This window comes from Euprymna scolopes, chromosome 7 (genome assembly GCF_053919585.1).
Source record: "Euprymna scolopes isolate OS-2025 chromosome 7, ASM5391958v1, whole genome shotgun sequence".
NCBI classification, from domain to species: Eukaryota; Metazoa; Mollusca; class Cephalopoda; order Sepiida; family Sepiolidae; genus Euprymna; species Euprymna scolopes.
The window spans coordinates 173,328,989-173,356,678 of record NC_136488.1 but is presented as its reverse complement, the minus strand read 5'-3'; the positions used below and the strand labels follow the sequence as shown (position 1 = coordinate 173,356,678).

The following is a 27,690-nucleotide window of genomic DNA, read 5'->3' as shown; positions in this document are numbered from 1 at the left end:
AAGCTGATCTGAGTTCTATAATTATATAAATTATTTATAGTGACGTCAATATTAGTTTCGATCAATACCTGGTATTCTTTTGTTATTTAAATATTTTTTTTAAATAACCATTGTATATACAAGTGTATCCTTTGCCTGGATTACGTGAAATACGAATGTATTCCCTCCACTCTCTCTCTCTCTCTCTCTCTTTCTCTCTCTCTCTCTCAACAAAATTATTACTACTGCAGTGCTGCTATCACCATAAGAAGTCTACTATTACTCCCACTCTCAACTGCCCCTCCCTCTTTTTTTTTTCTTTATTTTAGCAGGAGCCATTAAGTGAAGGATAATTCGAAATCTGTTTCCATTAGAGAATGTCATATTTTCAAAACGCTTTATTTATTAGACGATTTGCCACAAAGTTTTAAGTTTACAAATCATTCTTTATCTTATTCTTCTTTAAAGACGAGAAATTGTATATAACAAGATTTGACGAAGAGTAAGTATTAATTCCCTCTAATTTGTTTTTGCTCGATTTTATAAACTAAATTTCATACACGAATGAAATATACTTCCTAGAAAAATTGCACATTGGGTACACAGAGGTACGAACAAGTTGTCAAAACACAAATGTATAACAAATAAGTGTTATCAAAAACAATATAAGTTACTTTTCTACTTAACTAAATGTTTTTAGTGTTTTTATCTAATGTAAAATATTTATTCGGTTCGAAAAACAAGTGATGTTGAACGCTGCCGGAGAACAAGAAAAGATGTCCGCGATGTCTTTGAAGACTCGATAATCACTTCAAAATAAGAAATAAAACAAAATGGTGGAAGAAACCCACCCAATAAATGTTGGCGGCCATAGTGTTCAACATTACTCGTTTTTTGAACCCAAAAAACATTTTACATTAAAGAAAAACACTAAAAACTTATCCAATTAGGTAGAAAAGTAACTTATCTTGCCTTTGATAACACTTATTTGTTATATATTAGTTTTTAAACAACTTTTTCTTGCCTCTGTGGATTGTAATACAAACCCATGTTTTTTATCAGAAAAAAAAAAATGAAAATTAAAAGTGCAAGAGTTTGTATGACATCTATAGCTTTATAAAAGTCAGTATTATTATGTTTGAAAAAATACCTTTTTTTATTCGTATTAATCTCAGAATACTTCAGCGTATAGTATATATTATACTTTATTAAATATAATAATTAAAAAAATGATTGAAGAGAAAAAAGGATTGAAGAAGTCCCAAATTAAAATATTAAGGTGTTTTATTATTTAAATAATATATTGCATTTTTTATTCCCTCTCATTATTGTTTGTGATAGGAACAAAATATGTCGGATTCATGCAAGATGTTAATATCAACAGATAAGTGGCAACGATCAAATCATTTTTATGCTTCTTCGTTATTATAGCGGATGCTTATTAAGATGGAGTTGACGGATCGAGTATCTTTTTTTTTTTTTTTAATTGTCATGTCAAAAATAGTAATGTATAAAAAAAATATTAAAATTCATCGAGTAGAAATACTGTATTTATCAGTTAAAATAATTTTTAGGAAAATTCGGGTGGGGGGATGCATGTTCCGTAAATGAGAGCACCTTGAAGGTTGCGAATACAGAGAATATACTTATCCCCCGTTTTGCCACTTTAATGACTGACGTACTGTTTTAGACGAATTTAGGAAAACTCGTCCCGGGAAAACTCGTCTCCGGAAAACTCGTCTCGGGAAAACTCGTCCCCTTTCGCTAGGTAGGAAAACTGGTCCCTTATTGAATAAATATCGATTGAAAACACATTTTATGATCGTTCTTGAAGGAGATATTGTTTTTTAAAATAAACTATAGCCCCCCCCCCAATATTTTTAAAAAAATATTTTTACTTGTTTAATGTTTTTTTTTTTTTTTTTTTAAATAAAATCGATTTTCTAAGTGTCCGTTTTCTACCTAACTGGCTAAGTTCTTAGTGGTTTAACTTATTTTAAAGCGTTTATTATGTTCATACAAAGTTAATTACAAATTTTTTTTTTGTTCTTATTTTAACGATGTTTTTTGGAGTCATAAAAACAATAAAAAAAAACAAAACCCCAAAATTAAAAAACAGGGAGCGATTCGATTCTTCGTTACGCTTTTGGTTTTGTTTTTTAATTATGATAGTTTTTTGTTGTTATGTTTTTGTTTTCTGTCATACCAAATGCACTCATGCGTTATTTAAAATTATAATTCTATCAATTATCAACATTTATTGTCGTCCTGTCAAATTTTGCAAAAATTAATTAATGAATTAAAAGCGAAATATTTTTTTGGCGCGAGAGATGCCATGTGCTAACAATCTCTCGTTAACTCATTTTTAATTTTTTTAATTTTTACTTCAAAATTCTAAAATCAATCATTAAGAGAGAAAGTAATCACTAAATAAATTTATTAATCAATTTTATTGAAAACTCCGCTATCGTTTATCAAGAATCTTTTTAATTTCATTTTTTGTTGGTTGCTTTTCGAAGGGAGATATAGGTTTTATCCCCCCCTCTCTCTCTAACTTATATTTAAAAAAATATTAAAATTTATTATTTTCTTTTTAAAACAACAATCTCCCTCAGTAATTTCTTTAATTTTCTATTTTTTAGCGATTATCAAGACCCCCTAAGCATTATTTCTCGTTCTCCCGTAACACTCGACCGACATGTTTTTTGTTTGTTTTCTGTTTTTTTTTCTTTACTAAATAAACGATTCCAAATAAATTAAATAAACAACATAGTCGGCGAGGTAGAAAAATCGATTTTACCCTTTTATAAACAACAGTATATAAGTAAATTCTTTTTATATTAATATAAAAAAAAATATGCGGTCTCGTTTATGAACATACGCTTTTATTAAAAACACAAAAAAAAACATTAAACAAGTAAAAATATTTTTAAAAATATTATGGGGGGGGGGCTATAGTTTATTTAAAAAAACAATATCTCTTTCAAGAACGATCATAAAATGTGTTTTCAATCGACATTTATTCAATACGGGACCAGTTTTCCTACCTAGCGAAAGGGGACGAGTTTTCCCGAGACGAGTTTTCCCGAGACGAGTTTTCCCGAGACGAGTTTTCCCGAGACGAGTTTTCCCGGGATGAGTTTTCCCGGCACTGTTTTTTTACTTTTATTAAAAAACTTAATAACAGTTGTTCTACTAAATTAATTTTCGTAATTTTTGGATATACTACTATTTTCGACATGACAATTTAGTAAGTACTCTTGTTGGGGTGCAAAACCATTGGTTTTCTTTTTTACCCAGCAGTGCATCCGTAAATTTCTATCGTGAAGGTTTGTAATATTTTTGCTATTTTTTTTATTTAATTAATTTTGTGTATTCTCGCTTTTAAATGTTTTCATTTTTTTTTCTTTTTCAAGATTATATAAAAATTATTTTACACTAAAGATTACACGTTCGTTCTTGCAAGGAAAATATTAAAATCTTACATATAAAAAGTATGCTAAAAACATAATCCTAAAAATAGAGGGTTTTTTTTGTGAAAATATTAAAAATGCTTAATTCAATGATAATATCGTTAGTTCAAGGCATTTATTTTTTCTTCGAGTTAAATCGATTTCGTTAATACAGATTTTTTTTTGTAATATTCCTAAAAAAAGTTTTTTATTGTGACGATTAACGCTGCTTTAGTTTCTTAAAAAAGCAAAAATATATTCATATTTTTTTACTACTGAAAAAAAAAAATTTTTTTTTGTAAAAGCAATAATTCATAATAAATTTCCACTAAGATTCAAATAAAAATAATGGATCAATTATATTCTGAAATCATTATTTACAAATTTCAGTAAAATTGGTAAAATTCTTGATTTTTGGTGAATTTTTAAGTAAAGAGGGGACTCCAAAATGTTTATACATTTTGAACATCGGCTATTCCTGTTGCATGTACATATAAAAATCGATATATCGACTCTATCTTAGCAAGCACTTTGTAGTGAAATTCAACAATCGAAATATTGAATTTCAAGTAAAACCAATGATACTCAATTGTCATGTCATAGTAATTGACATATCCAAAAATTATGAAAAACGATAAGGTAGCAATTAATTATTGATGAAACTAGTTTTCAAAGACAATTAGCTTAGCAAAAATTCACTTTTGCAAAGAAAAAAAATGAAACTGATATGTTTGAATCGTAACAAAAGCAAGGTAATTCTTTTATGAAAACTAAATCTTTAGCCAATTTAGCAAAATTTAATTTTCGCCAATTATCTTAAAAAACTTTTCAATAATAATGAAAAAATATTTGTTCTAAAACAGCGATAAGACCTGCCTGTCTATATGCTCTTTTCTTTATGATAATTTTAAATGAATGACAAAATAGCTTGTACATTAAAAGAATTAAAAATTTATTTAAAAATAAGAAAAAAAAGGATTGACAATACATACTTGTTTCTATGTCATTTGAAAAAAAAAGAAAAAAACCTAACATAATACTCACGATTAAAACTTTACAATAACATAATTTTTGAAGAGAAAATTGTTGTGTGTTTTTTATATAAAATTTGTTCAGAAGTTCTCATTGGCAGACTATATGTATTTTTGAAAAGAATTTTTTTTTGTAGGAAACCTTGCATGACTGGGGAACAAAAATTCAATGAAACAGTTCATTTTTTTTTTTATGGAAATCTTGTAGGACTACAGACAAATTCAAGAAAACAGTTCTTACTTGAAAGGGTTACTTGGAATCTTGGGCAGATCTGGGTTTCATGCATTTCTTCTGTTTCCTTCTTGTTTCTTCTTACTTTATACCCTGAAAATAAAAATATTTTTATCCTAACCTAACAATATCATATAAATATTTTAAAATAACTTTTCTTTTCTTTAGTAAAGAAATAAACATTTCTGCTATGCAGACGTTAAATTGCATATACAAAAGCTTATATTTGTTTTTCTTTTTATTCATTTATTCTTTGGGTAAACAAATTTGAATTCAATGACACATTTAAATAATTAGTCTCTCTGACTAAAATATAAAATATTCAGAATATTTTTTGATATTATCAATAAATATGATACTTTTGGATTTTCTTTTTAATATAACCGGTAAATATTCAGATACATTACACCAGAACACCGACCACTCTAATTTGTTTTTTTAGAGGTAATCGAGGTCGCTGACAATGAATCTGATACTCACACCAGGAGCAAATTTACCGTTTGCATTGTATTAACCCCTGAACCTATGAACTACCTCCGCCATTTTACAGCTTCTGTTTACGCTACGCGCGCAGCAGCATAAAAGACTGCTTGCTTCACCTAGCAAACTGTCTTCTAACATGGCGTACCAATCTTCCGTGGAAATATTAAATTAGCTGAAAAAGAAATAAAAAAGAAAAGGAAATCACTCCAAGTTGGGAAGGAGGGGGTAATTTAATTATTTTTTTTCCTGGAACATAGAATTTTCAAATTTTCAAAAAGTACATTATAGCACTTTTTGAGTGGAAAAAATTACGGACTGACATTTTTTAAGGACTTACAATTGTTATATTGTCTATTTATAAAAGATTGTTAGTGTTTGTTGTATTGTCTCTATAATAAAGGATATGAGTGTTTGTTGTATCATCTCTAATAATGGATTAGAAGAGATGACGTGTTATATTATATATTTATGTTGTATCATAAAGGGAATCGTGTGTGAGTGACATGTATTTTCAGAACCTACCTCTGCTTCTTCGATGTTGGACCATCTGGAATTTCTCGTCCTGGAGGGAGACTTGATACCTGTTTTGGGGGACGAAGATTTATTTCACACCAAGACAAGAAATCGGTTCTATAGTTTATTTCACTTTTCCCAGATGTCTTGCAGAAGGTGGAAAGTGAAATCGGCCTGTGTGGGTTCTTCTTCTACACACGTCAGCGTTCGTTCCCCCCCCCCCAGTGAAGAGGAGGAGACAACCGGAAGCCGTCCGTTGTCTTCTGAGTCCAAATCAAATCTCAACGATTCCACTAACCTGATCACATGACTCGCACGCAATCCAATCAGCTGATCTTGACTTCCGGTCAACGTGTCTACACTATAACTCACCTCTTCCTCTCTTTCTTTCTCTTCCTCTCTCTCTTCCTTAACACAATTAAAGAAAAGTACAACAAATTGGGGCACCATTAATTTTTTTTTTGTCTCATGTAGTTTTTAATGCGGTTTACAAAAACATAAGCACCAAACATTTTTATGTTTTTCGTTCCTTTTTTTGAGGGAGGGGGATTCAATTATAGAACCTATGTGGCTTAATAGACTGCAGAAGCACCTATTAAGCCACATAAGTTTTTCCGTAAGAAACGCACCGACATTTACCAATTAGAACACCATTTAACATTTTTCGAAGATTTTACTGTTTACATTGGGGGCATGAGCGGGTGGGGTGTGCGCACACCCCTGCCCCGCTCGCATCTGCAATGTAAATAGTAAAATCTTCGAAAAATGTTAAATGGTGTTCTAATTGTTAAATGTTGGTGCGTTACTTTTTGAAAATTTGAAGATCCTATGTTCAAGAAAAAAAACAAACAATTAAATTACCCACCCTCTCTCCCCAACTTCGAGTGCTTTCCTTTCCTTGTTTTATTTATTTTCAGCTAATTTTAAATTTTCCACCAAAAAAGTGCTATAATGCATTTTTGAAAATTAGAAAATTCTATGTTCTGGAAAAAAAAAAAGATTAAATTATACCCCCCCCCAAACTTGGTGTGCTTTTCTTTTCTTGCTTTATTTCTTTTTCGTCTAATTTTACATTTTCCATAGAAGATTGATACGCCATGTGAGAAGGCAGTGAGCTAGGTGAAGCAAGCCGTCGTTTATTCTGCCGTGTACACATGCACATTGTAAAAGGAAGCTGTAAAATGGCAGAAAGTAGTTTGTGGGTTCAGGGGTTAGTACCATGCAAACGGTAAATTTGCCCCCGGTTTGAGAATAAGATTCATTGTCAATGACCTTGATTACCCCTAAAAAAAATAAATTAGAGTGGTCAGTGTTCTGTTGTAATGTTACATGATAAGGGATGTCCCCTTTTCATGCAAGTATAAAAATAGAGAGATTTAGTTAAAATGAAAATGAAATAGAATAGACGAAATTCGAACCTCGTAATTTAGGTTTAGAAATAGATTGCGAGAGAGAATTAGAAAATGGAATGTGAAAACAAACCATTGTTTAGCTTAGAGATAAAATAGTTTTAAGAAAAGGAATGCAACTATAGGATAATTTAATAAACATGTTTTTAACATATTGGAAATATAGGTTACTGGAAATATAGATTAAAATTCCTTTTGTAAACAAAGGAAAAAGTTTTGGACACGCATTTCCAGAACACGTGAAAGAAGACACATGTTTTAACATGTGTATGACGTCATGGAAAATGGGAAGTTCTCAATATAGTTAGAAACTTTAGAGTTAAGCAGAGAGAGTCTGAGGATGACAGACGACAGTCTGGAGTCCAGAGATGGGAGTCGAACGTCTGGAAGCGAGACGGTCACCTTTGAAACATAGAATGTAAAACTTTGAATTCCTGACTAAGAAAACCACAACTGGTCGAAGAAGAAATAAACCCATCATGTGTTTTTATAAACGTCATCTTTGTGTTGTAATTCTACCAAAAGGTAAAGTGAAATTGTCATTATATGTCTTATATATCCTGTGTTATAAAATGTCTTCACATACACAATTTCTCTACATCTCATATCTACAATGTGAATACTAAGACTATCTCAACACTGTCTCCTCACTCTAAGAGCTTCTATTACACTTCTAAGTATGAACATTTTATATATATGAATCTCTTCATAACACGAACACAGAACGTAACATCTCTCTTAATAAGACTCTCTAAGACTCTAAGACTCACTTTTAATAAGTCCCAATAACAAAAGAATAAGAACAATAATAATAATAAAAATGAAACCTATATATAACAAATACAATTTGGAGCCGTAAGCGACCAGACCACCCAGCAAGGGTGGGTTTTAAAAAAAACAAAAAACTTTGGTTACCATGGGAAAAAAAACAAACTCAACGTTTTAAAAGGGTCCAAGATAATTAAAAAAAAAAATAAATAAATAATACTACGGAAAAAAAAATTACACGATCACAGAAATACGAACAAGAAGAAAAAACAAATTTGAACACACGCGCACACAGAAAACTAAAGTTTACAAGAAAATATTAAAAAAGAAAAAAAAAAGGCTGATATGCGGTAATGAATGATAAAAGAGATATGGTCAGTTCAAAAAAACAACCCACGAATATTTCCTTCATAAATAAAATAAAAACAAGAGAAAAATTGTTGAATTCGGATAATGTTTTATTTTTTTTTTTGTGATTTTTCTTTTCTCTCACCAGAGCTTCCAAGATCCAGCAGATATATCCCACATTTATGCCTCTCTAAAAAAAATACAAGGTTATATCTTTCTGACGTAATCTATGGTATATTTTTGCCTGTCTCTCACCTCATTAAGCTATATGTAATTGCCTCGGGGCTACCTATCATTGGTTTACTGGTCCCCTTAAGAATTTTCGTATTCTTTCCAACGCCTGTTTATTAATTAAGCCAAGTCTTGCTTGGAGTCGTTACGTGTGACCAGATTATTTTAAGCACTTAATTAACACAGGTTCCCAAATTTTTCAAATAGGGGCACATCTTGTGCTTATCAATCCCTACTAAGTCACTTTTCTTGGAAAAAAATTATAGGATCTCTAAAAAACAAAAAACAAAAACAAAATGCTAAAAAAAACATCTTTCTTACGGCTTATCACATCTAAAAACTCTCTAAATACCCGTTTACGTAATTTTAATTCTTGTCCCCCTTCTAAAATTCTAACTGAATCTGTAAGCCAACCATACGTCTTAACTAGTTTTATTTTCTCCTAGACTGTTTAAATCTAATGTATATTTACTAATGACTTTGAATTCCTGCTGTGAAAACAATAACATTTACATTAAGTACAAATTTACAATATTGTTCAACATCAACACATTTTCAAAAGAAAATACCTTAATACATTTAAACATTTTGCAACGAAACAAAAAAAAATAAAATAAAAATTCGTTACATTATACATTTCAAAAGTCTGTTAACACAAAACAAAAAATTGTCCCTTTTTCAAAGACCAGAACAATTAAAACACATTAAAAAGCCGAAAATATTCACAATGCATAAATTTGATTTTCATTTCTGCATCCTTCTTTTTTGCTATAGTGTATTCTGTTTTATTTATTTATTTTAATACTCGAGAATTTTAAATGTACTTTCGACTTTTGAAACTAAATTGTTATTTATTATGATTGACAGTTTAACCCTAAACAATTCAGACATTAACACACATTCTTATGAATGACACACTGTCCTATTTTCTATTTGTTTGCGGCCGTATATTTCAAAACATATTATCCGAATTCAACAATTTTTCTCTTGTTTTTATTTTATTTATGAAGGAAATATTTGTGGGTTGTTTTTTTGAACTAACCGTATCTCTTTTATCATTCATTACGGCATATCGGCCTTTTTTTTTCTTTTTTAATATTTTCTTGTAAACTTTAGTTTTCTGTGTGCGTTCAAATTTTTTTCTTTTCTTTTTGTTTGCATTTCTGTGATCGTGTAATTTTTTTTTTCATGGTATTATTTATTTATTTTTTTAATTATCTTGGACCCTTTTAAAACGTTGTGTTTCTTTTTTTTTTTTCCGTGGTAACCAAAGTTTTTTTTTTTTTTAAACCCACCCTTGCTGGGTGGTCTGGTCGCTTACGGCTCCAAATTGTATTTGTTATATATAGGTTTCATTTTTATTATTATTATTATTGTTCTTATTCTTGTTGTTGTTATTGGTATTGTTGTTATTGTTATTTGTTAGGAAGTCTTATTAAAAGTGATTCTTAGAGTCTCTTATTAAGAGAGATGTTGCATTCTGTGTTCGTGTTATGAAGAGATTCATATATATAAAATGTTCATAGAAGTGTAATAGAAGCTCTTAGAGTGAGGAGACAGTGTTGAGACAGTCTTAGTGTTCACATTGTAGATATGAGATGTAGAGAAATTGTGTATGTGAAGACATTTTATAACACAGGATATATAAGACATATAATGACAATTTCACTTTACCTTTTGGTAGAATTACAACACAAAGATGACGTTTATAAAAACACATGATGGGTTTATTTCTTCTTCGACCAGTTGTGGTTTTCTTAGTCAGGAATTCAAAGTTTTACATTCTATGTTTCAAAGGTGACCGTCTCGCTTCCAGACGTTCGACTCCCATCTCTGGACTCCAGACTGTCGTCTGTCATCCTCAGACTCTCTCTGCTTAACTCTAAAGTTTCTAACTATATTGAGAACTTCCCATTTTCCATGACGTCATACACATGTTAAAACATGTGTCTTCTTTCACGTGTTCTGGAAATGCGTGTCCAAAACTTTTTCCTTTGTTTACAAAAGGAATTTTAACCTATATTTCCAGTAACCTATATTTTCAATATGTTAAAAACATGTTTATTAAATTATCCTATAGTTGCATTCCTTTTCTTAAAACTATTTTATCTCTAAACTAAACAATGGTTTCTTTTCACATTCCATTTTCTAATTCTCTCTCGCAATCTATTTCTAAACCTAAATTACGAGGTTCGAATTTCGTCTATTCTATTTCATTTTCATTTTAACTAAATCTCTCTATTTTTATACTTGCATGAAAAGGGGACATCCCTTATCATGTAACATCCCTCCCTTCCATATTTCACAAAAAAAATGTATGCCTTTTTAAATTTAGTACATTTTTTTCTACATCTACACAACCACACGGCTAGGAAAGATCAGGCTAAAAAAAAATCTCTTTCAGTCAACCCTCCTCGGCCGACTTCAGTAACATATCTGAATATTTACCTTATAACCTTTGCTTAATAGTGACATTATCACAATTCTTTTCTTTGAATAAAATGGTTACTATTTCGGTTTTCTGCAAATATAACTGCACATAATGACTTTTCGTCACAAATTCCTTTTTATAATTCTCGGATCCTTCCTAAAAAAATATACTATGTGTTAAGTGTCTTTAATTTTTAAAAATTAAATATAGATTCTCTGTTAACATATCTTTTTGTAATTCTTGGATTTTTTCCTACAAAATGAATTTGTCTTCTAAAAATAGTTTATAGCCCAAAATATGACTTGAATATTATATTTTACTTAACTAAGAGGTCACTCGTCTCTTCTTCTCTATATTTTAAAAGTATGGTAAAATAATACATATTTAAATTTCTTCTCAACATTCTTATGTAAGGGAATAAGAAGAATAATTAAATAATTTGTGTAAACGCAATTTTCATAAGAAAACTGTATTCACGGAGATGAAAAATAAGTTTTCAATTGTTCAACAACAAAACTTCATCTGAAGAAGACTGCCCAAATATTCATAATTATTGTCTTCCTGTAATCGACAATTTGACAAATATTCATCATTATTGTCTGCCTGTAATATTCATAATTATCGTCTGCCTGTAATAGACAATTGACAAATATTCATAATTATCGTTTGCTTGTAAATGAAAATTTGAAATTATCATGTAACTCAAATCGACTAATGAAATGAGATGAAAGCAATCATTTCAATATGAACAAAAGATCATCTGGTCGTTATTTTAAAACAGCATTGAATAAAATTTTGAAATCATTAAAAAACACTTTTACAAAATTTACTTTATCTTAAGCTTTTTGTTTTAAATGATATAAGGCCATTAAAAAATAAGTTCTGAAATTAACTAATTTCTACCCAATTCTTTTGCATGATTTTTAGGTATGTTCATTACTGCGATATTACAATTAAGTAAATATCTTAGGAAATTCAAAATTTCCATTAAAACGAAGAAAAATCCATATTTTAAAATATTATATAGCAAGGAGTCATGTATAATGAAAATCTTCTGTTTATGAAATGAGAAATTAAAACTGTTAAAATATCACAAAAACAGAATTTGGGCAATTCTGGTGTAGATAAATTTAATTAATTCAACACAAGAAACAAGATCTGATGTTTTTTGTAATTAATCAAAATTGAAATAATCACGATTCAATTAAAATAACTGGAACAATTCTTAAGACACATCCTATTTCCTGTTTATTTTTATGTTTTTTACTCATGTTCACCTATAACAAGGCATATCACCACTTTGACATAAGGGGCTGCTATTTGGAACCATGCCTAGGAAAGATTAACAAAATGTTGTTTTATGTTACATTTAAACTTCTGTATATCAGTACGGTCAGGGAAGTGAGTAGCAGGAAAAGAAATCCAAAGTCTGGCTGTTTGAGGGAAGAAATTATTAGAATAGTAAGCTTTCTGGTAGTTAAGGACCATAACAGTGAAAGGGAATGATTTTGTTGCTAAACTGGTTTGTCATGGATATGTATGTTGAAGGGGCACAATCACAACGAGTTAATCAGAGCATATTCCATCAAAATATTTGCAAAAGAGGCACAGAGATGCAACATTGCGGCGATGAGACAGGGGTTGGAGCTTAGTTGATAAAGTGGAATCTATTAGATTTACAACTCTGTTTTGAATCGTATCCAAGAGGGAGAGACTAGTGATAGATGCACTACTTCAGATGTGGCAATAATATTCCATGCATTGGCGAATGGTGGCTTTGAAGTGGTACAGGATACTCTGAGGTGTTAGTAGTCTTCTAGCATGACAGACATTTATTGATATTTTTAAACTGTATATCATGATATATATTTTTTGTTTATATTTCTTTTTACTTTTGGTTTACAGATATTAACATTGGAAAAGTACAATCTTTCAAACATTTAAATGTATTGTGATTTCTAATAAAACAACTGGAAAATTATGAAATGAAGTAAAATACTCTGAAAGTTGTGGTTTTTAAAAGAATAATTGTTAAAATTTACTTGAAGACATTAAATAAAAAACTGATTTACTCATTTTCTAATTTGTTTCACCTTAATATCATCATAGTAAAACCCTGCAGCATATCGTACATATATATTTTTGAACATGATTCAATAGTTTGTGTCTAAAATATATAAATTAACACTAATGAAAAAAATATTGATTGATACACAATATATCCTTTTCTGTAAACAGTTATTTTTTACATTTTATTAAAAATGTCAATAATGAAGAATATGGAGACCAGAATTGATGATACCTGTGAAAGAACATTTTCTAACACTGGAATGAGGTTACATGTTTGTGAAATATGCACTAAATCATTTGCGCATAAAGGACATTTAAATCAACATATCCGAACTCATACTAAGGAGAAGCCATATTCTTGTAAGGTTTGTGAAGCGTCTTTTGCCCAGAATTCAGCCTTGACTAGTCATATGATTATACACACCGGAGAGGGGCCATATGTTTGTGAAATATGTAGTAAATCATTTTCAGGCAAAGGACATTTAGCTCAACATATCCGAACTCATACTGGAGAGAAACCATATTCTTGTAAGGTTTGTGGAAATTCCTTCACACAGAATTCAGCTCTGACAAGACATATGAATATACACACTGGAGACAAGCCATATTCTTGTGAGGTATGTGGCTCTTCCTTTACACAAAAGTCACAATTGACAACACATATGAAAAAACACACTGGAGAAAAGCCATATTCTTGTGACGTTTGTGGGAATTCCTTTACACGGAAGTCAAATTTGAAAACACATTTAAGAATACACACTGGTGAAAAACCATTTACTTGTGAGATATGCAGTAAATCGTTTCTTGGGCAAGGACATTTAAATAAACATTATCGAACTCACACTGGAGAAAAACCATATCCCTGTAAGATTTGTGGGATTTTCTTTACAGATAGTTCAATCTTGATCAGACATATGAGAATACACACTGGGGAAAAACCATATATTTGTGAAATATGCAGTCGATCATTTTCACAGATCGGTCCTTTACATAAGCACGTCCGAATTCATACTGGAGAGAAGCCATATTCTTGTGATGTTTGTTGGGCTTCCTTTACACAAAAATCAACTTTGACAACACATTTAAGAAGACACACAGGTGAGAAGCCATATGCTTGTGAAATATGCAGTAAATCCTTTTCTGAAAAAGGACAATTAAATATACATATACGAACTCACACTGGAGAGAAACCATATTCTTGTAAAATATGTGGCACTTGCTTTACACAGAAATCATCCCTTACAAAACATATAAAGAGACACACTGCGGAAAAATAAGGGCAGATATCTGGCATCCAGTAGAATACTCATCCCCAGTGAAAACAAAATGATAAGAAAAGCAAAAACAGAAACATAGTTTAATTTATTTTTTAAATACACACTTGTGAAACTCTATATGCTTGCAATATGCATTAAATTGTTTGAGGATGGCGAATTGAATTTAAATCAACATGTCTGGATTGATACTTGAAAGAAGCCATATTCTTTTGAGGTTTGCAAGAATTTTTTTTACACAGAATTTCATATGTTGGTTAAATGTACAGTTTATCATTTTAGCAGAAAGATAAATTAAAAGATCATCACCTGACAGACATTTGTTAGAACGTTGTAATAATTCACATGGTAAAATACTCTAGAGAAACAGTATGCTTGTAAAAGATGTATTACTTTATTTTTAAGCAAATCTAAGCTGGTAACATATGCAAATACAAAGATTTTGTAAAGTCATCTGCTCATATTGTGGAACTGGACAAAAGACCACCATATAAAATATGCAAAACATACTTTTTATTTATTTATAAACAATGTTTTCAATATTTTGTTTATAAATCTGTTTCATTTAATTTTTAGACATTTTTGGGACTTCGTAAATCAAGTGTATTCATTTTAAGATTATTAATCTAGTTGATGCCAAGTTTCATTTTTACGTTTGTGTCGAATTTAGGGAAAATAGCACTGGTAAAAATGACACTGCAAAAGTTGCAACAGTAAATATAACAGAAGTGGGAAAATAGCACAAATGAAAAATTCAGATAAATATAACATTTTGCAGAGAATATACTCTAAACAAATGTATCAAACTAGAAACAAAATAAATTTTTAAATTTGACATTTTAGTCTTCATTCAAATTTTATATATGTTCACTCTATACAATATGGGACTTCTTTATCGACTATGGGAAAATTGAAAATAAATGTTGACATATTGGAAAGAAACCATATTCCTTTAAATTATGAAAGATAGCCTATAGTTTTTGTTTTCGTAATCGGGCAATATTTTTCCCTAAAATTAATCCCTAGTTTAGGCACATAAATTCTTGGAAGTTCAAAACAAACGATGTCGAAGTTGTGTTTGCATTTCTCCTGCAGTGAAATGTTGGCTGATTCTCTTCTATTACTTGATTACATCTTCGCCAATCAGCTGTCATATTTTTTCTTTTCAACCTCTTCTCAACTGACAATGACTTAACGTGCACGAGATAATGACTCTGCCACAAAAACGTTTTGTTTTTATCCTGCCACCTCGAACACTGACAGCACCTAAATTTGTCAAATCTTATTTTTGTATTGTTTTGTATTGGTTCAGGTTATAGTGCTTCTCCACAGAGGGCACTTATTGCTGTGATTCTCCTCACTCTTATTACAATTTGTAAAAGCATTTTTCTATAAAGTCAAAATTTATAGTAATACTATAATAATAATACTATAATAATAGTACACTAAAGAGAAACCTTTTATTTAATTTGACAAGATGTACAAGTGAACACAATGTTATCAAGATATCTAAACAAGTAATTCTGTAATATATTTATTAACTCAATTCATGTAAATTCTCATATCACTTTAACATAAATTAAAAGATTAAACATTTTAGTTACCATGGGATAATTCCTCTCAAATACATTCAAAGATTACACATATGAACTGAATATTCCATCATTTAATTTTAATTAATTTTTTAGTTTCGTATTTATTATTAGCAATATTTTCTCATAAAAACAAATAAAATAAATTTTCACTATTTATTTTCCTATATATATTCTTACTATAACCAGTAACATTAGGAAAACGATTTAATAAAATACAATTTCAGATTATCACTATTTGATTATTATTATTTTACTATTTTCCCGTTTCCAATGGACACAGTTTTTGCTTCTTTCCTCAACAAATCCTCGCTGATGATTATTTTTTTATTATAATTCATTATTACTGTTAAGCTTTTTTCTTTTTACATGTTTATACGCTTTTATAAAAAAAATGCATAGAATATGCTTTGCTATAATAAGCTTAATTTTTGTTATAATTGTAGTTTACTTATGTAAAAACAGTGAACAAGTTCATTTGCTTGCAAGTAGTATTTGTAGACCCTATTAGTTCCTTTATACAGCTGCACACAAAAAAAAAAAACGAATAACATTGAATTGCAAATAAGAGTTATTTTTTATTTAGTTGATGGGAATACCTAATATTTTCTTTAATTCCAATCTTTGATATCTTGTTATCAATCATATAAAACATTAATTTCTTAGTTCAGGATCCTTCAGTGATATATAAAATAATCTGTTTGTAATCTAATTATACAATACTTTATATAACTTATGAAATAGGGTTGTGTTTACGTGATATACATGTTTAAATTTTAACCATAATATGTATGAAATACGTTTGCAAGCCAAATTACAACACAATATTATGTAAAATAAATATTTAAAATTGATATTTCGGTGGTAAACGTGATATTCAGAATTTTATATATTTTTCAATTGTTTTCCTTGTATAGAGAAAGTGAACAATAAAATTAAAAAAAAAATGAAAAATACAAAATGAATTACCTGAAGATTCATAACTGGTCAGAAGTCAAGGCTAGAAGCTCGAGCATGTTCAGATAGCACAATTTATAGTCTGTCACGAGTTCTATATGTAAATTCCCCAGCTGAGTCAGGTGTATATATTAAGTGATCTTAACAGTTTGGTTCATTGGTTGTTTTTTCACCTTTGTAGTCAGATAATTCTGTGCTGTGAAGTGGGGGAAGAGATTACTAATTTGCGACCCCTTTCCATGATGGTACATGGAAGAAAAAGTTAGTACAGAGACCCTGTGTTGTTCGACTGCATTGATATTTTCAAATGCCGGAAGAATACACTAGGTGCACATGATATAAAAGGCAGAGTTGTATTTAAATTTTAAAATGAAATACATTTATAAGCCCAATTACAGTGCAATTTTATGTAAAATTAATATTTATTTAAATTTAATATTTCAGAAATAGACGCCTTCAGGTTTTATACTTTTTTCTTTTTTTTTCCTTGTCATGAGTATAAATGGAGCAAAAAGTCTGTACAGAGTCTGCATATTATTTGTCTGTGTTGATATTTTCTAATGCTGAAAGAATAGGCTTGGCACACGTGATATGAAAATCAGAGTTGTTTTCTGTGATATAATCGTTGTTTGAATTTTAAAATATATTATGCATGAAATACGTTCATAAGCCAAATTACAACGCAATAATATGAAAAATAAACCAATATTCATTTGCTATGTATTTTCTTTATTTTCCCTCACCATGATGGTAATCATGGATGATGGAGATGGCATCTATCGCTGAAATATTAATTTTAAACAAATAATTATTTGTTTATTTTACATAACATTGCATTGTCATTTTTTATAAACATATTTCATATGTCGTATATAACAATTTGATTCAATCATGCAATACTTCAGTGTAGGGTATATAGATTTTATTTGACTTTGATTTTCTTGGTATGTTGTTATATTCTCATATACAAAAACAATGAATAACCCAAAGTAATAATGCACGTGTGTGGGTGTGTATTGCAATCTATCCTAGAGAGTATAGCATTAGTGCATCATAGATATAGTAACACTGGACTCATTAGAAGGCAGTGAAATTACTTGGAAACAATAATAACATTTTATACAAATAATACATTAATATAAATAATTACAAGTTCACATTAAGTCACAAATGCAACTAAAATGTGACAGTAAATAGGAAATCTGTTTTAGTAATATTATGTATGGAAATGTTATCCTTGTACAAATCATCTGCAATCCATTGAACAAGCGTGAAAAATGTTCATGGAAAATTACAATCACATTATTCTATTATTCATTGTAGAATGAATTGTGAATCTCATCTCTTTTTTTTTACATTATCTCAAATCGTAATTCGTTTTTATAAGAAACCATAAAGATGTTAAAAATAAATCAAATTTATTTTAATTTGAGATTTTTAAAATCCAAATTTTCCTTGTCAAATAGATGTTAAGCTTTTTTTTAAATTTTCATTGTCCAATGCTAAAGTTGACTTCCTGGTGTAAAAAAATAATGAATAATCCGGTTATTCCTCATGGTGCAGCTATGTCAATTTGAAATAATAGTAGTAACAGCAAAAAACATTTTTTGGTAAGAGTATTGTTTATCTCTTTTTTTTTCATTTTTCTTAAACTTTTTCTTCTAGGGGATGGGACATCCAACCAGATGTCTGACATTTACCCCTATTTTAGTGAGTCCAACCAAGAGATCTTTTCAGGATTCTAGCCGTCCCTTTCAGTGCAATCGTTTGTATTCCACTTGCACTTGGTTCACCGGGTATGCTTGCTATGTACTTTTTAAAGTTCTTTTTCATAAGCCTAGTTGCTCCTATGATGACTGGTATAATTGAAACGTCTTTTAATTTCCAATTTCGTTTCATATCATACATAAGTCCTTGATACTTTGTTATCTTTTCCCTCTCAACTCTGTTAAGCCCTGTATCATTGGGTACACTGACCTCTATTACGGTCGCTTTTTTGTTTGCTCTGTCCCAAATCACTATATCTGGTTTAACAGCTGCGTTTTCAAGATATGTAGCAGTAGGGATTATGTAGTCATAGTGAATAGTGTAGTTGTCATTCCCAACTGTTTGTTCGGGTATATGTTCCCAGGAGTTTTTACTACACTGAATGTTGAGTTTCTTACATATCTTCCAGTGAAGGTATTTGCAAACTCCGTTATGGCGATCTGTATAATAACCGTCTCCAAGTAGGACTTTGCAACCAGAAATCAGGTGGCCCACACTCTCAACCTCAGTGCTACAGAACCTGCATTTATTATTGTTGCTTAGACCACACATCTTTTTGAAGGCGTTTGTCATGAGGCCCTGGTCTTGTGCAGCCAATATCAACCTCTCTTGGTCGTAATGGAGGGATCCTCTTTTGAGCCAGTCCAGGGAACCATCCCTATCAATATATTCTTGGGATAGTTCAGTCGGTAGGTATTTTGCCCGTTTATGGTTGGTCCATTCTTCTGTTTTAACACTATGGAACTGGCTAGTGTATTTTTTCCGACTTTTCTGGGCTATGTCAGTGGCAGGCTTGTTTGGGTTCTCAGTATCATTTGTAAGGCAATCTTTTCCAAAATGAGTGGCAAGTTGTGTTATAGATGTTGTACTACTTGCTCGATTCTGATAATGGTCTTTAATTTTCATAAGCTTGGGGTTACAGGAACTTATTATGTACTGACCTATGCTGACGATTGTGGCTCTGTGTTGATGATTGACTTCCGAGAGTCCCATACCTCCTTCTCGCCTGGGTAGGTATAAACGAGGCATGCACTGATTTCGATAACTCGGTACAAGGTTAACATTTTCCTTGTCTTTGTGTCAAGCCAATTTATGTTTATAGAAAACCATAACAATGTGTTTGTTAAAGTAAATTTTATTCATTTTAACATGTGCTTCGAGAATTAATTTTTTCCTTATCAAAGAGGCATGTTTTTCTTTTCCTTTTTCATTGTCTGATGTTAAAATGGACACATTGCTGTTACTACTACTTTTTTATCTGTTTAAAATGTTAAAAAAAACAATTCAAACTGTAAATTAATCATATAAATCACTAAAGAACTGAGTTAGATACATTTATCTTCAATTTGAAGGATTTGAGGAAAGTAATTCTACAATTCTTAACTTTAATATTTTCATGTAAAATTAGACAACTATCCATTCAACATGTACATTGTACATCTATTCTATGAAGGACAGTTGTCTGTGTGTGGGTTTGTTTGTGTTTCTAGCTAAAACTTTTGAAATCCAAATCAAATAAGAATAATTCTGGTACTGTCTTAAAGGACAAGGACTCAAACGTGTAATACATGAAATTTAGAACAAAATATTCATTTTTCTACGACTGCAGAATTTGATAGGAAAAGTTATGTAAAGTCGTCTCTGAATGATTTCAAAATTACCGCACGTGTGAACTACTTCACCTCTTGGATACGTTAAGTACATAAATTTGCAATGTCATAATATGAGTGTCGCTGTGGCCGACTGTTTTAGCAGGTTGTCTCAGAATTTATTTATTTTTTTATTTTTAACATAATTTGACAAATTTATATTTTGGTAAGGTTTTGCATTAAAACAGGGTTAAGATTTTTCTGATATTATTGTTTTTTGAAACGTGAATTTCGGACACTGAAAACATACACACGTTGTTGTGCTTATGCACTTCTGAATGGCGTGCAGTTTGCAGATGTTTTATATATATTTTTTTACTATGCATAAAACTTGATTTTAATTTGAAAATACTATTTAAAAAATTAGCATGGTACACTAAGGTCATACACATCAAAGAAATAATTTATATTAAACTGTTTTAATAATTTTATGAATTTTTGTTCAAAAGTGAATTTAGGACGCTGTAACGTACACAATGTTTTTAGATGTGTTCAAACGCAACTACGTTTCTTCTCTTTGCCTGGTATTGCCCAAGAAACATCGGATACCGCTGCTAGTTAGATATAAAATATATATGTTCAATGTTAGTGGTTTTGTAACTAACAGAAGCAATACTTCAAACACCTGCTTTTCTAATTTTCATAAAGTCAGTTGATGTCAGAAGACATTTTGATGTCATTATCGACTTCCTTTCTCTTTTTCTCATTCTTTTTTTCTCATTCTTTTTTTGTTTTTTGCAATTCAGTGCTCTTTATTTTTTTCTCATTTCCTTTATTTTTGTATCTTTTGTTCTTATAATTATTTACATCACTCGATTCATCTTATCATTCACTGTTTATGTCATTCACCATTCCTCTCACCACAATTATAGTTGATGGATTTATTTTGCCTTTATTTAATTTATTTGACCTGCGTCATGATGGTAAATAATGAAAATTATGTATCAAATACAGGCATGTGCATTGAAGGCAGAAAACTGAAAAGGGGACATAGTTTTAAAAGCTGGTTTATCATCATTTTTATTGTATGCCCTTGATTACTTTTAATTGTATTTGAAAGATTAAGGTCTAAAGTTAATTTCCAAAAGGAAAAAATATTTTTACATATGAAAAAAAGTTATAATGAAAAATGTTTCACAGCGACATTCAGAAACTGACTAAATTATGAAGTTAAATAAATTCATTGTAAAAATTCTTAAAAAGATAAATATTAGTTTTCTGGGGCTATTTCAAAGATAATTTGTAACGTCCTAAGATGTTGAATTAATTAAAAACAAAAACACATTGTTTGTATAAAAATAGCTTAACAGCCCCCCCAAAGCGAGAGATTTTGGCTTCACACAATCAAAACAAACTAAAAGTCGTCTAGTATGAGTTCTACAGAAGCCGAAAATGTCAAAAAGTTACAAGACTATCTGAAAATTACGTCATGTTGTTGAAGGAAAGAAGGAGAGATGGGCTACAAAACCAACTGTTTTTTCTTTTCCCATCCGTGCATGTATACATTCCTATCGTGAATATTTGTTATAATTCAATAACCTGAGTGTTATTTCTTCTGCCCGTTACACCAATAATTTCCTGGGTAAGGTTGACACTGTTGTCCAAACTTTCAACTTCCAAACTTCTGTGTACGTCACGCACCTTCTCTCAACTCCAAACGAACTTCTGCTAATTCAACTTATTTCTTCGAAATCCAACTTCAAAATGAACGTCCTTCTAAAAAATCAACCCTCTTTTATCTCCAACCAGAAGCATCTCATTTGCATATCGGGTGGTCACATTGCAGGCATATAAAGAGATAAGGCAGCCATTTTTGTTTCTTTCTTCTTTCATTTCGTTCCACGACCGACCTGTTGAATTATGCACACGTGCTAGTTAGGTAAGTCACGTATTTCCCTACAGTTGTATAATTTTTACCATTTCTTAATTTAATTATTTTTATGTGTTCCTGCTTTAAATAATCTATCTTTATCTTTCAAGATTATATAAAAATTATGTTACACTGAAAATTACATGTTCATTCATGTAAGGACAATATTATAGCCTTACATATAAAACTGACGCCAAAACGCAATTTTTAGAAAGAGAAAATATTCTTTGGAAATAAAACTTTGTATGAAAATATTAAATAAAATATGCTGAATTCAATGATAATATCGTTAGTTCGGGGAATTAATTTTTCTTTGAGTTATATCCATTTCGTTAATATGGATTGTAATGTTCCTGAAAAAATGAATTATTTTTATTATTACAATTTACAATGCTTTATTTTCAGAAAAAAAGGCAAAAATAAATTCCTTCATTTGTTTTACCACTGAAATCCATAACCTTAGTAAAGATGTTTTTATTTGAACACAAAATCTATTTCCACTAAAATTCAAATAAAATTAATAGTTTATTATATTCCGTCATCATGATTTGATAAATACTGAAAATTCCACTAAAATTGGTTTATTTCCTGATTTTTGTGGAATTTTTAAGTAAAGTGGTGGAGGAGGGGTCAAAATGTTTCTACATTTTGAGCATCAGCTATTTATTTTGTACGTACCTCATCAAATACAACATACTTCATTTATTTTCAATAGAATTCAAATTGTAGAAAGCAACCAACATCAACAAAAAGGAATTAACTCATAAGCATTTTTTCGTTCAACACACAGACATGAAGAGACACATCTTTTATTTACAATTTTGAGACGAAAAGAGAGAAAGTACATGTAATCAAAACTTGATATAGTAAAACAAAATGAAGTAACTCTAAGTTACTCAAAATCTTTGTCACTGCAAATAATCATGAATATAAAACCATTAAAATAGAGGCAACTCTTACAACTTTCACAATATTAAAACATGATTTGATAAATCCTAACATATCAATAATTAGTATTTTTGTTAATAGAGTTAGTATTGATGTCACTAGGAAAAACAAGACGTGTTTTTATTCAAGGGAAACTGAGTTAATTTTCTCATATTTGCGATGTGAGTGAAAATAGATAACTTTTTTCTCTTTAGTTTAAATTATGTAAGGGATTGTATGGGCGAGTCTTGAATTGATCATTAGTATTCGATAGAACATTTAATTATAATGCCTCTGTTTATTGCTGTATGAGAATCAAAATGAGCATTACCATTTTTATTGATTGGTTTGCAGTGGACCTCATAATATTGTTTTAATACTGTTTATAAGTTATATCCAGAAAAGGTTTGCAGTTATTGCGTTCTCTTTCGAAAGGGATGCAGTTTATAGATTTATTTGCATAGAGTGGTATGGTTGTGCATTCTATTTCTGTGATGACAAATCGATTCTTTTCAGATGAGTGGTTCCCATGACGACAACACGTGCAAAACAGAAACAGAAAATGTGAGCCACCTGACATGCAGTTGTAAGGTGCTGCTGGAAGGTTAGTTTACAATGCGACACAAGGGAGTGTGTAAATATCACAAATGAAAGATCTGTAAAAAAGTTGAACATCAAATGTAGCAGAAAGTTCTGAGAACACATACCAGAAAGACCAGCTTGAAATAAATCATACACCATCCCCATTGCGATGCAATTTATACAGCTATGTAGCTAGAAAATCGAGATAATAATTTTTTCATATTTATCTGAGAAAAAGGAGGAAATTTGCAACCTTAGTTTAAGTTAGCGTTGTAGACCCTTGCTAGGGGTCACAAATGAAAGAAACCACAAATAGTGTAAAGTGTATAAATATAATATGTATTTATCATAAAGAATACAGGAGCCACTAAAGTGGTATGAGAGGAACGTGTTCGTAGCATGCGGTTAAACTTGGTATGAATGTCTCCATTTAGTCTCTGAAACCAGTGGTATTTATAGGACTGGTTGATTCCACTTGGTTCTCAAATAGTGGTGATTTGTACCCCACAATACCCCCTCCCGATCTTTTCATTCCCCTGGAATTATCGTATAGCTCTTTTTCCTGGGGTTGATCTCTATCGAGTCGGTCATTTTCCTTTTTCCGGAGGACTAGCGTTGTCCGGCTGTTTGTGGTGTTACCAGGTCGCTTGTGTCATGTATCTGGTCCATTACCTCTTCTTGTTCAGCAGGAGATTGTCTTTCATCATCTGTGATATTTTTCTGAATTTGGGTTCAATGCTTCTTGTGAGTAAATCTTGGACCTTTGATAATGTAGACCATCTGCCAAATCCTTTTCTGGACCTTTCCTAGTTCCCACATCATACTATTATTTTCGTGTACCTGGAAAAATACCTTTCCACCAGGTAAGTACCTTTTTTAGGAACTATAGTATTTGGTGGTTTCACCTGTTTTGGCAAAAGTTTCTCGAAGGCTGGCCTAATTTTCCTCGAGAACATTAACTCTGCCGGCAACATCTTTGATGAGGCACTTTCATTTGGCGTAATTTGATAAACTTATAAAAACTGCTGGAGCGCCTTTTTCTGAGGGCGTTCCTTTAGCCTTCTTCAGGGCTCTTTTCAGCGTGTCTACAAACCTCTCTGCCTGACCATTAGATCGTGGATGATAGGTTGGCATCATTATGTGGTTAACCTGGAAATCTTCACAGAAGCTTTTAAACTCTGCTGAAGTGAATTGTGTGCCATTGTCTGACACTAGACAATCGACCAAACTAAACCTAGCATACAATTCGTGAAGAGCACTGATTGTAAAATCCATTGTTGGACTTTTACATCAAAATACTTCAGGCCATTTTGAAAAAATGTCTACTACTATTAAATAATAGTTTCCATCCAGTGGGTCTGCGTAATCTACATGTATTCTTTGCCATGGGTGGTCCACTTTAGGCCACAGGCTCGATTGTATTGCGGGCGCTTTTGCAGTCAATGCGCATCTGTTACACGACTTTACCGTGCCTTCTATATCAGTGTCCATACTCTTCCAGTAAACGTTGGACCTCATGAGGCTCTTCATTCGTGTAGCACCAGGGTGCCCTGTATGGAAATCTTTTAGAGTTTTCTTTTGTAGTGTATCTGGGATTACTACTCTTTCTTGGTACAACAGTACCTCATTGCACACGGATCCCGAATCGAATACGACAAGCAACTACAGACTTGGATCAATAACAAGTGGCTAGTTAAGAATTAGGTCCCCTAAAGTGCCTGATCCCACTAATGGCAATTATCCAGTAAAACAAGCAGAAGGTTAGACCGGTCCTCAACTATTGGGAACTGAATGAGTAGGTGGACGCTTTTACAGCTCGTGCAGACGTATGCGCCAAGAAATTGAGAGAATGGTGGCAAATGGGATCTAATGTCTGTGTTAGATCTTTGCAAGGCCTATCTTCAAGTGTGCGTGCACCAATCATACTTATAAAGGGGAAAAGGTATTGTCTAACCCACATGGGGGTTGGACTTAATGTAGCGCCATCGATTATGAAGATGATTGTTGATGCCATTCTGGCTAAGAATGAGCACGTATAGCAGGCAACATATATTAAGGATGTGTATGTGGATGAGGGAATTATGGTTGTGGCACGCATGAAGGAACATCTCTGCAACTTTGGCCTCCTTAGCAAGGAAGCAGAAAGGCTACAGGATAATGCATGGGTTTTGGTCTGCAGGGTTGGAAAGAGAATGCTGTCCTATGTTGGAAACGAGGGAACAAGGTCCCAGACATGCCCCACATTGCTACGCAGCGAAGCATATTTTCTTTGAGTGGAAAGTTAGTTGGACATCTCCCTGTGGATGGCTAGCTGTGTGTTGCGGTGGCATTCATCAAGCAGAGAGCATCTGATACTACCGCTTGGTGGGATGATAAATTTTATGATGCCTCTTCAACACAATGCTTGGGAAGGTCCTTACTAGACTGCGCAAAGAAGACCTAGTGTGGGGCAGATGGTGTGTCAACTGTCAAGACCTCAGTGTGTGGGTGTGTCGCTAGTCCATGATGGGGCTGTCGTGGAGGATACTTGCTGGCTATGACCAGAAAAGGACTCCCAGCATATAAACCTGCTAGAGCTTGATGCCATCATCAAGAGGATCAACTTGGCAATTCTATGGAAATTGGCTATGCTACGACTGTTCACCAATTCTGCCTGCGTCCACAGATACCCTTACCGGGAGGGCCAGGGTGCAAACCAAAGCCACAATGATGTTCATCTGACGGCAGCTTGACACAATCGTGAGGCTGGTACAAGATTGAGGTGTCTCTGGTCAAATCCAGCCTGAACAAAGAAGATTGTTTGACAAGGGTACCCCAAAGATGGCTTGACGCCATTAAGAGAGCCATTGAACCCGTAAAACATCTGTTTTGCGTCTGTAAGTCCCATTCAACTTAATCGAATCAAAGAAGTCCACCAGCAAACAGGCACCCTGGGATCAAACAAACCTTATATTTAGCTAAGTTGGTTGATTCAGGAGTGCAGAAGGCAAACTTCAGGAGAGTGATCAAAAGCTGTGTGGCTTACCAATCCATCAACCCAGCACCTGTTTGTTGGGAGAAAGAGAAGCTGGAAGTGATGGACCACTGGAGCCAGCTGGCGATAGATATTACCCACCACAACGGTGAGGATTTCCTGACTCTCATTGATTGTGGCCCATCTAGGCTTGTGATATGGCAGCCGTTAAACAGCGTTTTCCTTGAAGCCCGTAACAGAGATACTAACTGATAATGGCACTGCATTCACCAATGAGCAATTCAAAAAGTTTGCCGATGGCTGGGGAGTATGCCTGTGGTTCCGATGTGCACACGTACCAAGCAGAAATGGGGCCACTGAGTGGAATCACAGGACTGTCAAGACCATTGCAGCCAGAAGGGGGCTGCATGGTGTTTGAAGCAGTTTACCTGCAAAATGTAACCGATGCATTGTACAGGTATCACATCAGAGTAAAAGGCATAGAGACCACAAACTGGAAACAACCAGATATACTGAAGAAAGGGGATATCGTTTGGATTAAAAATCTGTGTGGCAAATGTACAACAAGGTACAGAATTGGGCGCGTCACTGAGGTGATCAGCACACAGTCAGTGCGAGTCGATGGCGTGTCCTGTCATGTTAGGAACCTGTGGCTGGCAAAGCAGTTACAACCACCCATGAACAACACGGGTGAATCAGAGTCAGAGATCAGTGAGGCATCGTTCTGGTTTGCACCAGCTTTATCCAAAAGTGACTCAGACATCAGTAGCCTCATAGCGGACGCAGTTTTTTTTACCCACAGACCGTGGATGAGAGTGCAAGTGAAGATGAGGGGTGTGTCCCCCCCCCCACTTTGAAGAAGTAACCGGTGGAGGCGACCGCCACCTCCATGCCATTGCTGTGATCATGAGATCAGAGGGGTAGTGTGGGCAAAATAGAGAAGGCTTACCGCGTAAACGTGCTCGGGTCTGTCTGTCCTGATACAATCTGAGTATAGTGAACTTTGTTGTGCGACTCGTTGGATTTCTTGATACAACCTGTGTAGAGTGAACTTTGTTGTGCAACTCGTCGGATTTCTTGATACAATCTGTGTAGAGTGAACTGTGTTGTCCGACTCGTCGGATTTCTTAATACAACCTGTGTAGAGTGAA

General features: G+C 32.2%; 1 protein-coding gene across 1 annotated transcript; it reads left to right on the top strand.

Moving 5' to 3' along the window:
- Positions 1-219: 219 nt before the first annotated feature.
- On the top strand, positions 220-15,056 carry LOC145280161 (uncharacterized). The gene is made up of 2 exons (XM_080131929.1): positions 220-481; positions 12,783-15,056. Exon 2 carries the CDS (start codon positions 13,139-13,141, stop codon positions 14,222-14,224), a length of 1,086 nt encoding a protein of 361 aa, XP_079988055.1. The 5' UTR covers positions 220-481; positions 12,783-13,138; the 3' UTR covers positions 14,225-15,056.
- Positions 15,057-27,690: the final 12,634 nt, after the last annotated feature.

Coding starts and splice junctions, on each gene's coding strand:
- LOC145280161 (XM_080131929.1), top strand. CDS start 13,139: ATGTCAATAATGAAGAATATGGAGACCAGAATTGATGATACCTGTGAA.